We start from the raw sequence: 11,933 nt of genomic DNA, 5'->3' as shown, positions 1-11,933 counted from the left end.
TTGCCCGTGGAGCTGAGGGCCTGCAGCATGCTGGTGAGGTAGCTGAAGACGTCGAGCTGCAGCGTGATGAGGCCGAGGCGCGTGACGGCCGCGCTGCCCTCCTCGGGGGACAGGGTGTGGCGCAGCAGCACCCAGCCCAGCAGCACCGGCCCGTGGTGGGGGATGTCCCCAAACGTCAGCAGCATCTGGTCCATCTCCTGTCGCAGGGAGATGCACACATAACATTGTACGTTATTATCCTGACTGTAATCCATACATTATCCTGACTGTTATACATGATCATGACTGTTCAAATCCAAATAATTGAAGCACTCAAAGGGCATGACATTTTCAAAGGTGTTAGATCACTTAATGACCATGAGGATCATGCAAGGAAGTTAGCCTGATGTTGCCAACTGATGGTGTCACAGTATCAACAAAAAATACATTAGTTAACAAATCATGAAACGGACTGTCAGACCTTGCAGATTTCCGGAGTGTTGTGGAACTGATGTTGGTCTGTGCGGTCCTCCAGAGCACACTTATGGAGGAAGTCAATATCCATTCCTTCAACCAAGATCAGGGCACTGAAATACCTACAAGCACACGCACACAAACATTTTCATCTACAAACATGGAAGCAAAGTACTGTCTTTTGCATACAGGAGACTTGTGAAGTCAAATCAACATTTCTAACAAAACAAATTCCTCTTGACACAAGTAAGATGGAAGAAAAAATGTCAAGTGCTGCAGTATGTGTGTGTGTGTGTTAACATGAAGTGTGCATGCGTGAGAGTGTGTGTGCAATTGTTTGTGTGTGTGTGTGTGTGTGTACCGGTATGTGTACAATGCATGCGACTGTGTAAGAACACGAGTGCACCAACCCAATGCGGTCCACCAGGGTGTCCATGCTCTTGTCCACCAGGTGCCTGTTGGTCTGGCGGCGTCCGAAGCCCAGCTCCTTGAAGAGACGCGCAAAGCTCAGCAGCTCGGTGCAGGGCATCTCAAAGTAGGCATAGTACAGGAACATCACCTCCAGCAGCAGGGTCTGCTCACGCAAGCACTGCCGGAACCAGCGGCACACCTGGCCATCCGTCTGAAACACAGAGGTAAGGGGCACACACAGGGAGACACTTGGGTCTTCATTTCAGGGCTGTTGGCAACCAACCAATCAATTATCGTGAATGCATCAATAAGATAAGAAGAGGGTTTTTCAATGGGAATGGAAAGTTAAAGTCAGGCCAGTCGACTGGTTTAACCAACTGCCACTTCAAAAAAAAAAAAGGCTTTTTAATACGATACTGTTTACGATACAATGTGCTCAGGGCTCTTAATTAAGTGTCTTCATCACCAGACAAATGGCTAGTAGATGCTAATCTTACTAGCCAAACACACATGAGTAAAGTGGCTAGTAAGTTGGTATATTCTACCAGCCTGAAATTTCACCAGCATCTGGCCGGTTGTCTGGCGTTAATTTAGAGCCCTTAAATGTGGTACAGTGCATGCTATCACTGTCGCTTTGAAAGAGTAAGACTGGGGTGTCTGCGTGAGGGATAACGTTGTTCCTTTTCTCACCATCATGTTTCCATGAGTCTCCCATGTTGGCGCCTCGGCTTTGATGAGGTCTTCAAACTGCTGCCGGTATTTGGACACCAGGTCCTTCTCCAGCTTGCCAACGCAGGCAGCGTACTCCGTCTATAAGGCGCACACCAACATTCATTACTGTAATGTACTTCCCATGACACTTTATACTGGGCCAACCAATTTAGATAACCATCCCACATTCCCCGCTACATCAGTACGCAGGGGAAATGTAGAACAATCAAGGCATTGTGCAGGTGGGTGTTTCATGCTGAGATGGGGACAGGCAAAACGGGAAGGGGGGAGAGAGAGAGAGATTTGTATACCATGTAAGGATGCCTTTCATCCTGGAAGTATGTGAGCAAGAGCAGTACACAACGTAGCAGACACACCCTCTCTTCATAGTAATAGTCGGCAATCTGCAAACAGATACACACAAAAATATTCTATTAGCAATTAAGTCAATGAAGAATTACATACTAATCCACTTGAATTGGTTTCTTTTGAAATGTGTGCATTAAATAAACTAAGATGGTAGTTCAGATCCTTATGATGCTTACTTTCAGAAGTAAAGCCTGACTCTGGCGTTCATCCTGAAACACAGTCTGTGTGAGAGAGAGAGAGAGAGAGAGAGAGAGAGAGAGAGAGGGAGAGAGAGAGAGAGGGAGAGACAGAGAGAGATACCAACAAAGCATATTTGAATGAGAGAGACGACACACACAATTTGCAGCTGGGATGGATGGAAATGTTCTCATAGAAAAGAGACTTCAGTGATGATGAGACCTCTCATAAAATGTAAGTCATCACCTCATGCTTAGAAAAAAACACCAGCAAGTCTGCACTCCCACCCCCATTGTAAATGACAAAAGCATGTTTACCTTAAGTGTGTCTCGTGTTCCTCTGTAGTCTTCCTGAAGATAGGACTGTAAGATCTGGACACTCTGCTGTTCATCTAGAGCCTGCCACCATAGCAATACCATCAAGTATTAGATTGTTACCTGAGAGAATACAAGAATCTTACCATCCCTGTTAATACTGTTGTCACGCGATAAATGATACTCTCTGCTCTATGCATGTGGACGTGCAAAATGTTATCCATACAAAAGGACTCATAAGCAAAGCAGTAAACATGTGACAGATAAGGGGTCTTACACACTAGGGCGGTAAAGCGTCGCAGAACGCGATTTTTACTGGCGTCGGTGAAAATACATTGAAACATATCTGTCCTTACACACCAACCAGCGGCGCGGGAGTCGGCTTCACGCCGCGCTGCATTTAGAAAATAGAACTTGAGCGTATTTTTCACGCCGGCGACCGGCGGTGTCTCATTCAAATGAATGGCAAAGTAGCACGCTAGCTTTGGCTGTGGGGAGGGTTTTGAACAGGACTGGCCGCGCACGCCGACGCTGTCAGTGTGAAAGGCAGAGTAGAACACACCGGCCGAAACTAAGCAGAAAGACTGCGTTGGTCTCACATCCGTTCCGTTCAGCTTTGGTATGTTTGACGCCTAAGCTTACATACAGTACACAAATGTCACCACATTAAAGCAAAGTCAGGGAGAAATATTAGCACTAAAAATAGCAGAGAAACGAATGAAAAAGTCTTACCAATAATTTGCTAATCCTAAGGCCAAACTCTTTCATGGGGGCAGCTACATTCTTGTCAGCTTTCAGTTTGTCAGCAGACGCAGTGCTGTTAGCAAAAAAGAAAAAAATGTTTATGCTTCCATAACACGAAAAAACATCATTACATAATTGTGCTTAATATAGTTGGTAACTGCATGTACGCTGGAGATTAGTTATTTGTACACTTTAACTCTCTCTGTGTGTGTGTGTGTGTGTGTGTGTGTGTGTGTGTGTGTGTGTGTGTGTGTGTGTGTGTGTGTATATTACCTGGGTGGTTTGTAATAGCTCAATCCTTGAAGCAGTCTTTCCCAATATCTGTCCAACTCTGCCTCGATCTGAGTCTAAACAAATGTCACAATACACACGCTTGCATCACTAAGCAGTCAAGCACATCAATCAGAACATGCAATCATCATGTTGAAGTCATTGGCATCACTTCATGGCTCAGGCCCATTGACTAATTGTGTACTTTTAGATTATCATAAAACACACATAATACTTCATTAACGAGTCCCATATTAATAGTTATCAATGTGCTTAGAGAAAATAAAGTCAACACAAGGTTAGCCAGAAGTTGGATTCATAAGTTTTCTGGTAACTCTATTGGCTAGCTTTCTTTAATCCAGGCAAAAAAATATTTGGAAGGAATTTCCTGAACAAGACAAGAAACTGCCTAGTTCCTGGTAATATTTTCGTCCGTCACATAATCTAGCGACAGTGGGAGCAAGCTGGCTTTAAACACAGATCTTTATAGCCAGGATGGACAAGTAACAGTATCAGCATTAAGCTGAGGGATAGCGAAAATAGGATGCACCCTGGCGTAGTGTTTGTCATGCGAACTGTATCGGCGTACAGCTGTTGGTTATTTATAGCTTAGAAATAACATAGCATAATAATTCCTTACAGGTTCTCTCAGTGCGGATCTTCCCAGCAGAATGGTCCATAATTGACGGCTACTCCTGAAACACAACATATTTTGGTAGGTCCTACTGTCAGCAATAAGTATATAACAAAATGAAAACTCACTGACATTGACTTGTGAGGATGGCACAAGCGCCAAGCTATTGATGTACACAAGTTAACCGCCATTCATTGTTTCCATGGGCTATCTGATAACTTTATGGGCTAGCCATGCGAAGCTACATGACAAAGAACGAGCATCTACATTTCGCAGAACTGTAACCAATGTGATCGGGTTCAATACATCACTACGTGTCAGATGTTTGAGTGTGGCAAAGTTGACCAGTGAACTGTGTTATTTGAAAACTTGCGGGAGCTAGCCAATTAGCAATGCTATTCAAATGTGGTCAGCAACACGTTCCCTCCAACACTGGGGATGTAAATGATGGTTTCAACTAATTACGTGTCATTCTTGAACTGTACAAACATCTTCGGAAAGTTAAATGTTTGGATTCAAATAAAACCCGAACTCATGCTGCGCAAACTAGACTGAAAGTCAGACAAAACAATCTTTAGTTCTCAAAGATTTACCTGACACATATTTCGGAGTCCGCCATCTTTCATCCTCACATGTGACCAATCAGTGAAGAGAGCGTCATTGTCACGTGACCATTTCGCGTTCAAAATAATTATTATAGCTTATTACAGCATTTTCAATAATCATATTCTATTTGAAGAACCATACATACACGTATATTCCTATAAAATATACTGATAATATTGTACTTCTACTGCTGATAATATGCTTCTATTGTACCACGTGATACAGCTGTCAAATATGGCTACCTCCGTGCGGATGTGAGGCTGTCAGCCGATGTAGGCACATTGTTGTCAGCTGGAATGTCAAGACGATGAGTGCATCCTATTGACAATTACAAGAGTTCAGTCGTGCATTGAGTGAGTACATCAGTTTTCTCTAAATCTTGTTGTACCATTCGCTTTTCCCCGTGCTCTTCTCGCACAGACCATTCAGTGATCTCCAGCCAGCCAGCCAGCTGCTCTCCTTGGCACCAGCGGTAAATGACACTCCATTATACGGAGATAATGGAATAATGTTACAGGTCCGACGATGGGATAATATTACCGGGCATGGCATGTCTAATCAAGTGACCCGGTCTCTCTAATGTAGCTTTAGGCATTGATATGCACGGTGTGTGGGTATTCCTATCGCTGTTCTTCTGTGATCTCTTTTGAATCAATGAAAGCATCGGTGTTATGAATAAGCTATTGCTAGCTAGGCATTGTTTGTGCTATGTTCGGCAATATTGGTGTCCCTCTCTTCATTTCAGGTAGGTCTTTGAAATTACACTGTTTGTAAAGGGTCACATTCGCAGAAGTGCTTATCTTTATGATGCACTTTCAACATTACATTTTATTTTTGTTGAATGCGACGTAAAATGACACGGGTATAGTGGTGAATGGCACCGCATTGCATTTTTTTCTGTTACGTACGAAATGCTTCCTTATTTACATTGGATGTTTGATCGATTTGATACACACACACACACACATTATACACACTTAAGCAATTTGGCACGCCTCCTATTTCATGCAGTCAGTCAGTCACCCTGGGTGTTGGCCCTCAACTGGGTCAGGGTTCAAACTGACAAGAGGTCTGTTAGCAGTCTCAGGCCCCTGGCAGATTTCGCAAGTATGTGTTGCTTCATTACCCAACTCAACTGTCCTCTTGTTCAGTTGGCTTGATGTCAGTAGGCTATCGATTGAGGACTGTAGTATGATGTTATGTTATTTTTAAACCTAGATTGTGTGTCTCTTCCTGACAAAGGAGCTTGAAAATTCACAAAGGCCAGTCTCATCTTTCAATGGATGTCTAACATTGTGCTATTTTCTGCTTTCTTCCAGACTTGCAGGTTTTGGAAGGTCATGGCGTATCCTGATATGAGAATCTGACCTCTGCATTCCCCTTTCTCTCTGTGTTGATGCGTCACACCTGCTGAATTCTCCCCATACCCCTCTAGCTTACCCCCCCACCCCCTTTTTTTTCGTTTCCTTTGTTCCCCCCCACTCTCCTGCCTCGTTCCTGATACCATGCAGACCAATCCGGTGTACGTAGAGTCGGCCGTGGTGTTTGCCATGGTGCTGTTTGTGCACGCGGCCGTGTGGACGCCCTTGTCCTGGTGCTGTGTGGCGCTGGCCATCCAAGCCTTCTACGTGCAGCACAAGTGGGACCGTCTGCTCCGGAGCGGCTCGGCCGTCTTCCAGTTCCGCCCGGGAGCCAGCAGCGGCGTCCTGCCGGCCAGCATGGTCATGCCCCTCCTGGGCCTGGCGTTGCGCAGTCGCTGCATCATGGCGGGCAACGTGAGCATGGAGCGCTTTGGCCTGGTGGTGACGGTGACGGGCATGATGCTGGCGTTGTTCGTCTCACTGATCGCGCTGGGTGTGACGCGGCCCGTGCCCACCAACACCTGCGTGATTGCCGGCATTGCGGGCAGCGCCATCCTGTACTGCACCAAGCACACGCTGACTGTGTCCGAAGTGATAGAGGTGATTGATTGATTGATTGATTGATTTGAATTGATTGAGTGAATTAATTTGACCAGGGACATCTGATGCATGTATCATGTATTAATTTGCAACACAAAAACTGAATCAGGAAACGCATTGGTGATCAGGAGTGCAACTTCACTTAACTGCTGAAGCAGGTGCTCTTTGCCTCAAGGGAATTAGTCACTTGGCGATTTGCCCAATGTAGGTGTTGGCTAAAGCACTTTGAGTCAACTGTGTGGTTGGGATAAATGTGCTATATGAATAAATTATGATTGACTGACAGATAGTGGTGATAGATTGTGACAGGTGCATTTTTGCCCCCTAAATGGGATATTTTTAAAAACACAGTTTTGAAATGCGCAATATGTTTTCTAAAATATCCATTTAATGGCTTCTAAGTCTTGCCTAATTGTGCACCACTTGTCTCCTTATAAACCCCAAGGTGCTGGAGGTGCTGCTGATCTTTGTGTACCTGAGTCTGATTCTGCTCTACCTGCTGCCGCGCTGCTTCACGCCAGGCGAGGCCTTACTGGTCATCGCGGCCATCAGCTTCATCATCAACCAGCTCATCAAGCGCTCGCTCAGCTCCACGGCGCCTGAGACACGGGCCGAGCCCCTGCAGTACTACCTGCCCGTGGTGGTGATTGGCTGCCTGCTGCTGGGGACCATCTTTGCCCTGCTTTTCCTCTTCCTGGAGCCTGGCACCTGGGCCGGGTCGCTCTTCTTCCACGTGCTGGTGTTCGTGCTGGGGCTGGGCTTGTTGATGCCCTGGCTGTCTCTGCTCACCAACACGCACCCCATCGCCTGGATCATTTACTTTTTAACGGCGGACAACAGAAGGCTGTGGTTGCTGGGCTACTGGGCGCTGCTGGCTCTGGCGGCCGTGGCGGTGGTCATGCAGCAGAACCAGCGTCAGAGAAGGTCGTCGGGTTGCGGCAAGAAGGAGGGTGCGTCCACGGCGGTGCGAAAGGCCTTCCATGTGGTGACGGTGATGACCTATGTGCCGGGCCTGGTGCTGGATAGGCCTCTGCTGCACCTGGCCTCGGCCGGCTGCCTGGGCGTCTTCCTCTTCCTGGAGTTTGTGCGCTTCTTCCGGATCCTTCCGCTGGGGCCGCACCTGCGCAGGCTGCTGACGCACTTCCTGGACGAGCGTGACAGCGGCCCCCTGGTGCTCACGCACATCTATTTACTGGTGGGGGTGTCCTTGCCGCTGTGGCTCACCCCAGGGCCGTGCGTGCCCAAGGGCGGGATGCCAGGAGCGGGGGGCTTGCTGCCCTACGCAGGGGTGCTCTCGGTGGGCGTGGGCGACGCGGTGGCGTCCGTGTTTGGGAGCTCGGTGGGGGAGATCCGCTGGCCGGGCACCAAGAAGACCATGGAGGGCACGGCCACCTCCGTCTTTGCCCAGGTCATCGCGGTGGCCATTTTCCTGCTGGCAGACGGTAGTCTGAACCTGAACACCAGCTACTCCTGGGTGGTGGGCTCCATCTCCATAGTGGCCATGCTAGAAGCCTACACCTCTCAGATCGACAACCTGCTGCTGCCACTCTACCTGCACATACTGCTGCTGTTGTAACAGCGGAGAACATACTGCTGCTGCAAGAGTGGAGAAGTGAAGATCTTCAGACTTCTCATCAGTGGTAGAGATGGAGTCAGCTGATTTTGTAACAGTGGAACACTCAACCCATACTGTAAAATACACTCCAGGAAGACAAGACTGGCTGAAGTACCTGTTTTCAGCATTCTTTAAGTCTTGTTGTCCTGGGGTTTCAAGACCATCGTGTCACTGCAAGCTGTGGCCTACAGGATATAGCACTGCACGTGACAAATAAGTACTCTACAGCTTTATTCCTATACACCATTATCATATAAATCCAATACTTTGCTCTCTTCTTATGATGAAAACAGAGTCTAAATGGATTGGCAAGGCTGGTCATGAACGTGTTTGCAGTTTGCACACGTACATACACACTACTGGACTTGCTTAGCTTTGGGGTGGCTGTGCTGTCAAGCAAGCTCAGGCTACAAGCTTATCAGATGAGAAGGAGACTTTCATTTTAATGATGGTATCTGCTACCCATTTTGAATAGCTGGAGGCTGTTGAGGAGCCAGGTGTCTACCTGATGAACACTAATGATATCCCAGATGGTTCAAGATTTTCTGAAGGGGACTACTGTTCACAAGGATAAGGCACAAGTCATTCAACTGTGGTTTTTAAATCTTCACAGTATTATTACTATTGTTTATATTCATCTAATTGCTCGCATTACAAATGTAGAAACAAATATGTGCACACACATGATCTGATGACCTCCCTTTTCTTCATTTCAAACTTTGAAATTTGCCTATGAAGAACACACATCTACTACCTGCATTTTCATTGCCTGCTCGTTTTGTGTGTTGTTTTTCGATTTAATACTTTCTATAACTACTGTATTCTTCATTCGCCACCTGCCTTCATGGTTTTCAATGTACTGGCCAAGGGTTTTGCCTTGAAGTCTATTTTATATGAACATTACACTGTAATAGGCAGACCAATTTCAGCACCTTAGGGTGTTTTCAAACCTGGTCCCTTTGAGCCATTTAACTGAACTCAGACCTGTGACTCAGCATTTTCTGTGCACATGCGAACACTCCAACAAAATATACCCAGACCCCTCAGACGCGAACCGTACTGTTAGCTTATGAGTCCTGGCAAGTTACACTTATGACTAGGTGTAATCACATAACGAGAGCTCTAAACTAGAGGGCTGGGTGTAATCAAAAAGGGGACTGACACCATTAACGGGACAAGAAATAGCAGCTGGTTCTTTTGTAATGCACTCACAATAGTTAAAAAAAAACAGAACAGAGTCCTTTTGCTGTCAGTTCACTTTTTTGTGTACTGAAAGATGACTGTGTTTGGCAGGGGACTAGATATGAAAATACCCTTAATCTCCAGATAGCACCAGCAATAGGCAGCTACCTGGTAGGGGTGAGGTTGGTTGCATGTAAATATGACTGTAGATAGTAATAATGTGCACGTTGGTTAGTTACAGTAGGTGGTAATAACTGTGAAGGTGTGGGCACATATGCCAAATGAATAAAGACAGGGTCTGAATCCTCTATACATCGCTGGTTCCATGTTTCCTGTTCTTGGTGACGTGTACGCAGCAAATGGCTGAATGATTGCAATAAGCCCAAACCAGCATGGCTCTAATTTTCTAATGATGAATATTCAGGAAAAGTGGAGGTGTCTTTCTTGGTCTCTCCTGCTTGATGTCAGTGGTGGCAGTGAACGTACTACTATACGTAGTAACCATTCAGCTGTAAAAAAAAAAACAAGACCATTATAACCAAGCAATGTAATTTCTGAGAGACTCACATAGTACATGGACCGACCCAATCACGTCTCTGTTGTATGGTTTGCATTTTTTTTGTGTGACAAATCGGTGTGCTGTGCATTATGAGATAATTTTGTCTCTTAAAAATAAGTGTTTTTGTATTATGGTTATAATTATGACTAGTATTATTATTTATTATGATTGCTACTTTGTAAATGATTACAATGATTGCAGTGTGTTAACTTACTTTGTGTCAGAAATAGCTTTTCTATAAAGGATCTTCTGCCCTGTCTTACATCCACCTCCAAAGCCTTCCTTGCTTTTGCCTTGTTAAAAGACAGGCAGGATTGTATTAGGGTCTGTGAAAATATAATGTTGAGTATTCTTTTTAGATCAGGACTAAAATGCTTTTTCTGTGTGTCTCATTATGGCTCATATGTCAGCCTTATGTTCGCACCATTTCATTTCAAGTTGCTCATTGCTACCCCATGTCAAGATGGGTGTAGATGGATATAGAAAAGCAGGGCTAGATTGCTGTTGCTATGATCAGCTGTATCCAGGCAACACAAAGCTCTCTTACATCTCTCCAGCAGGTAGCCAGTTCTCTTTCTTCAGCGGCTTTTATTTTCTATGTTGCTGGAGCCTCTGCTGCCACTCATACCCCATTTCATTATTGATAAGCCTGGCATGCCAATGTCACCCGTTGTTAAGAGATCATTGTGGTGTCATTATGGGATGTAGGCCTAGGCGCCGTCAGCATGCTTTAGTGCTGTTCTCCTGTAGAATACTACACAGCTCTGTCTGATGCCTGGGGGGAAGGCATGCTGAATAAAGGACAAAATATTTTGAACACATGGTCTTTCTTTATTTATTATTGAGCGCTGCACATGATGTTCTTTTGTTCCAGCACACACACATGCTCACACGCAAAGGGGCTTATCATTTCAAATCCATAATTAGTGTGAACCCCATCCGTGGCCCGATATAATTTTAATGTTGTGCAGTTTCACATGAAATATGACGTTGATGTTTTGTGAAGAAGAAAAAAAAATACATTTGCAATACAATCTAGTTATATTTTCAGGGGACCTAGGGAAGGTGGGGTCTGTTGTAAAGGTGGCCACCTTCAATAGCCTATACACTAGGCCTAAGTGCAGGGGGGATCCTGGTTTGTGTTCATAAGTACGGTCCTTGGAGGACTTTATACAATTTGAAGTGGCCCCTCAAATGAAAAAGGCCCCTGTTCCCCACCCCTAGCCTGGTAAACCAGCGCCACCTGCTGGACGCTGAAAAATTTTACATTTAGGCTGGTTTATCAGGCTACCCCACCCCTGTTCTAAAGAGTGTTTCCTAGTTTCCTAGTCCATGGACGATAATCCACAATGTAATAGTCCATAGGTTGATCCAGGTTGCGATATAGCCCAGGATGTCCAAGAAAGTTCTAAAGTCATTATGTCCTTAAGTCATTTCACAGCGGTTCAGGAAATACCGTATATTTGCATAATTACGCCTACCATGCACTATTGACACTTCCTCAGACAATAGACATACTTTGAGCACTTGAAAAAAGAAGAAGCGAGGAAAGAGAACAAAAAAAACATGAAGATAGAAACTGCGTATGTTTCCACAATAAACCATGGCAACGGGAGCGCGTCAGCTTTAGGTAAGATGCGCTCTCGTTCCATTGATTGCAGTAGGCTAGCAGCTAGCTCACCGAATTTCACGCACAATCAGACAGATATGTAACCTTTGAAAATATTGTTCATGGCGATGAGAAATTACAGCACACGTCCCCACAACAAACTTAAGCTAATTTTAAAATTATTCCAGCATTTCTCCATACCAACAAGCAACGACATCGTGCGTAACCAAAGTAAATATTGGTGATGGGCAGGCCTTGCCTAGCCGCACTGGACCACAACGAAACTTATCAGTTGAGGAATGCAGTGAAATTCGTTGC

The 11,933-nt window shown here is 45.4% G+C and overlaps 2 protein-coding genes across 2 annotated transcripts in view; one reads left to right on the top strand and one right to left on the bottom strand.

Moving 5' to 3' along the window:
* nup188 (nucleoporin 188) overlaps positions 1-4,717 on the bottom strand; it is a 33,725-nt gene extending 29,008 nt beyond the window's left edge. Inside the window, exons 1-11 of the mRNA XM_063210864.1 lie at positions 4,677-4,717; positions 4,090-4,144; positions 3,453-3,526; positions 3,168-3,252; positions 2,439-2,519; positions 2,121-2,165; positions 1,887-1,979; positions 1,555-1,674; positions 864-1,075; positions 461-575; positions 1-197 (exon numbers count right to left, since the gene is read on the bottom strand). The exon at positions 1-197 is cut by the window's left edge and continues 4 nt beyond it. Coding sequence (XP_063066934.1) covers positions 1-197; positions 461-575; positions 864-1,075; positions 1,555-1,674; positions 1,887-1,979; positions 2,121-2,165; positions 2,439-2,519; positions 3,168-3,252; positions 3,453-3,526; positions 4,090-4,144; positions 4,677-4,702 — 1,103 coding nt within the window. The 5' untranslated portion in view covers positions 4,703-4,717. The remainder of the gene's footprint in view (positions 198-460; positions 576-863; positions 1,076-1,554; positions 1,675-1,886; positions 1,980-2,120; positions 2,166-2,438; positions 2,520-3,167; positions 3,253-3,452; positions 3,527-4,089; positions 4,145-4,676) is intronic.
* Positions 4,718-4,952: 235 nt separating this feature from the next.
* Positions 4,953-10,823, top strand: dolk (dolichol kinase). Its single transcript, XM_063210863.1, has 3 exons — positions 4,953-5,042; positions 6,009-6,650; positions 7,096-10,823. The coding sequence occupies exons 2-3, from the start codon at positions 6,195-6,197 to the stop codon at positions 8,224-8,226; spliced, it is 1,587 nt and encodes a 528-aa protein (XP_063066933.1). The 5' UTR covers positions 4,953-5,042; positions 6,009-6,194; the 3' UTR covers positions 8,227-10,823.
* Positions 10,824-11,933: the final 1,110 nt, after the last annotated feature.

The sequence above is a fragment of the Engraulis encrasicolus genome, chromosome 11 (assembly GCF_034702125.1).
Source record: "Engraulis encrasicolus isolate BLACKSEA-1 chromosome 11, IST_EnEncr_1.0, whole genome shotgun sequence".
NCBI lineage: Eukaryota > Metazoa > Chordata > Actinopteri > Clupeiformes > Engraulidae > Engraulis > Engraulis encrasicolus.
The sequence above is the reverse complement of the archived record's forward strand: the minus strand, read 5'-3'. Positions and strand labels throughout refer to the sequence as shown.

Excerpts from the sequence above, each read along its gene's own strand:
- dolk (XM_063210863.1), top strand. The coding sequence starts at position 6,195 with ATGCAGACCAATCCGGTGTACGTAGAGTCGGCCGTGGTGTTTGCCATG. Across the intron at positions 6,651-7,095 it reads CTGTGTCCGAAGTGATAGAG|GTGCTGGAGGTGCTGCTGAT; the intron begins GTGATTGATTGA and ends ATAAACCCCAAG.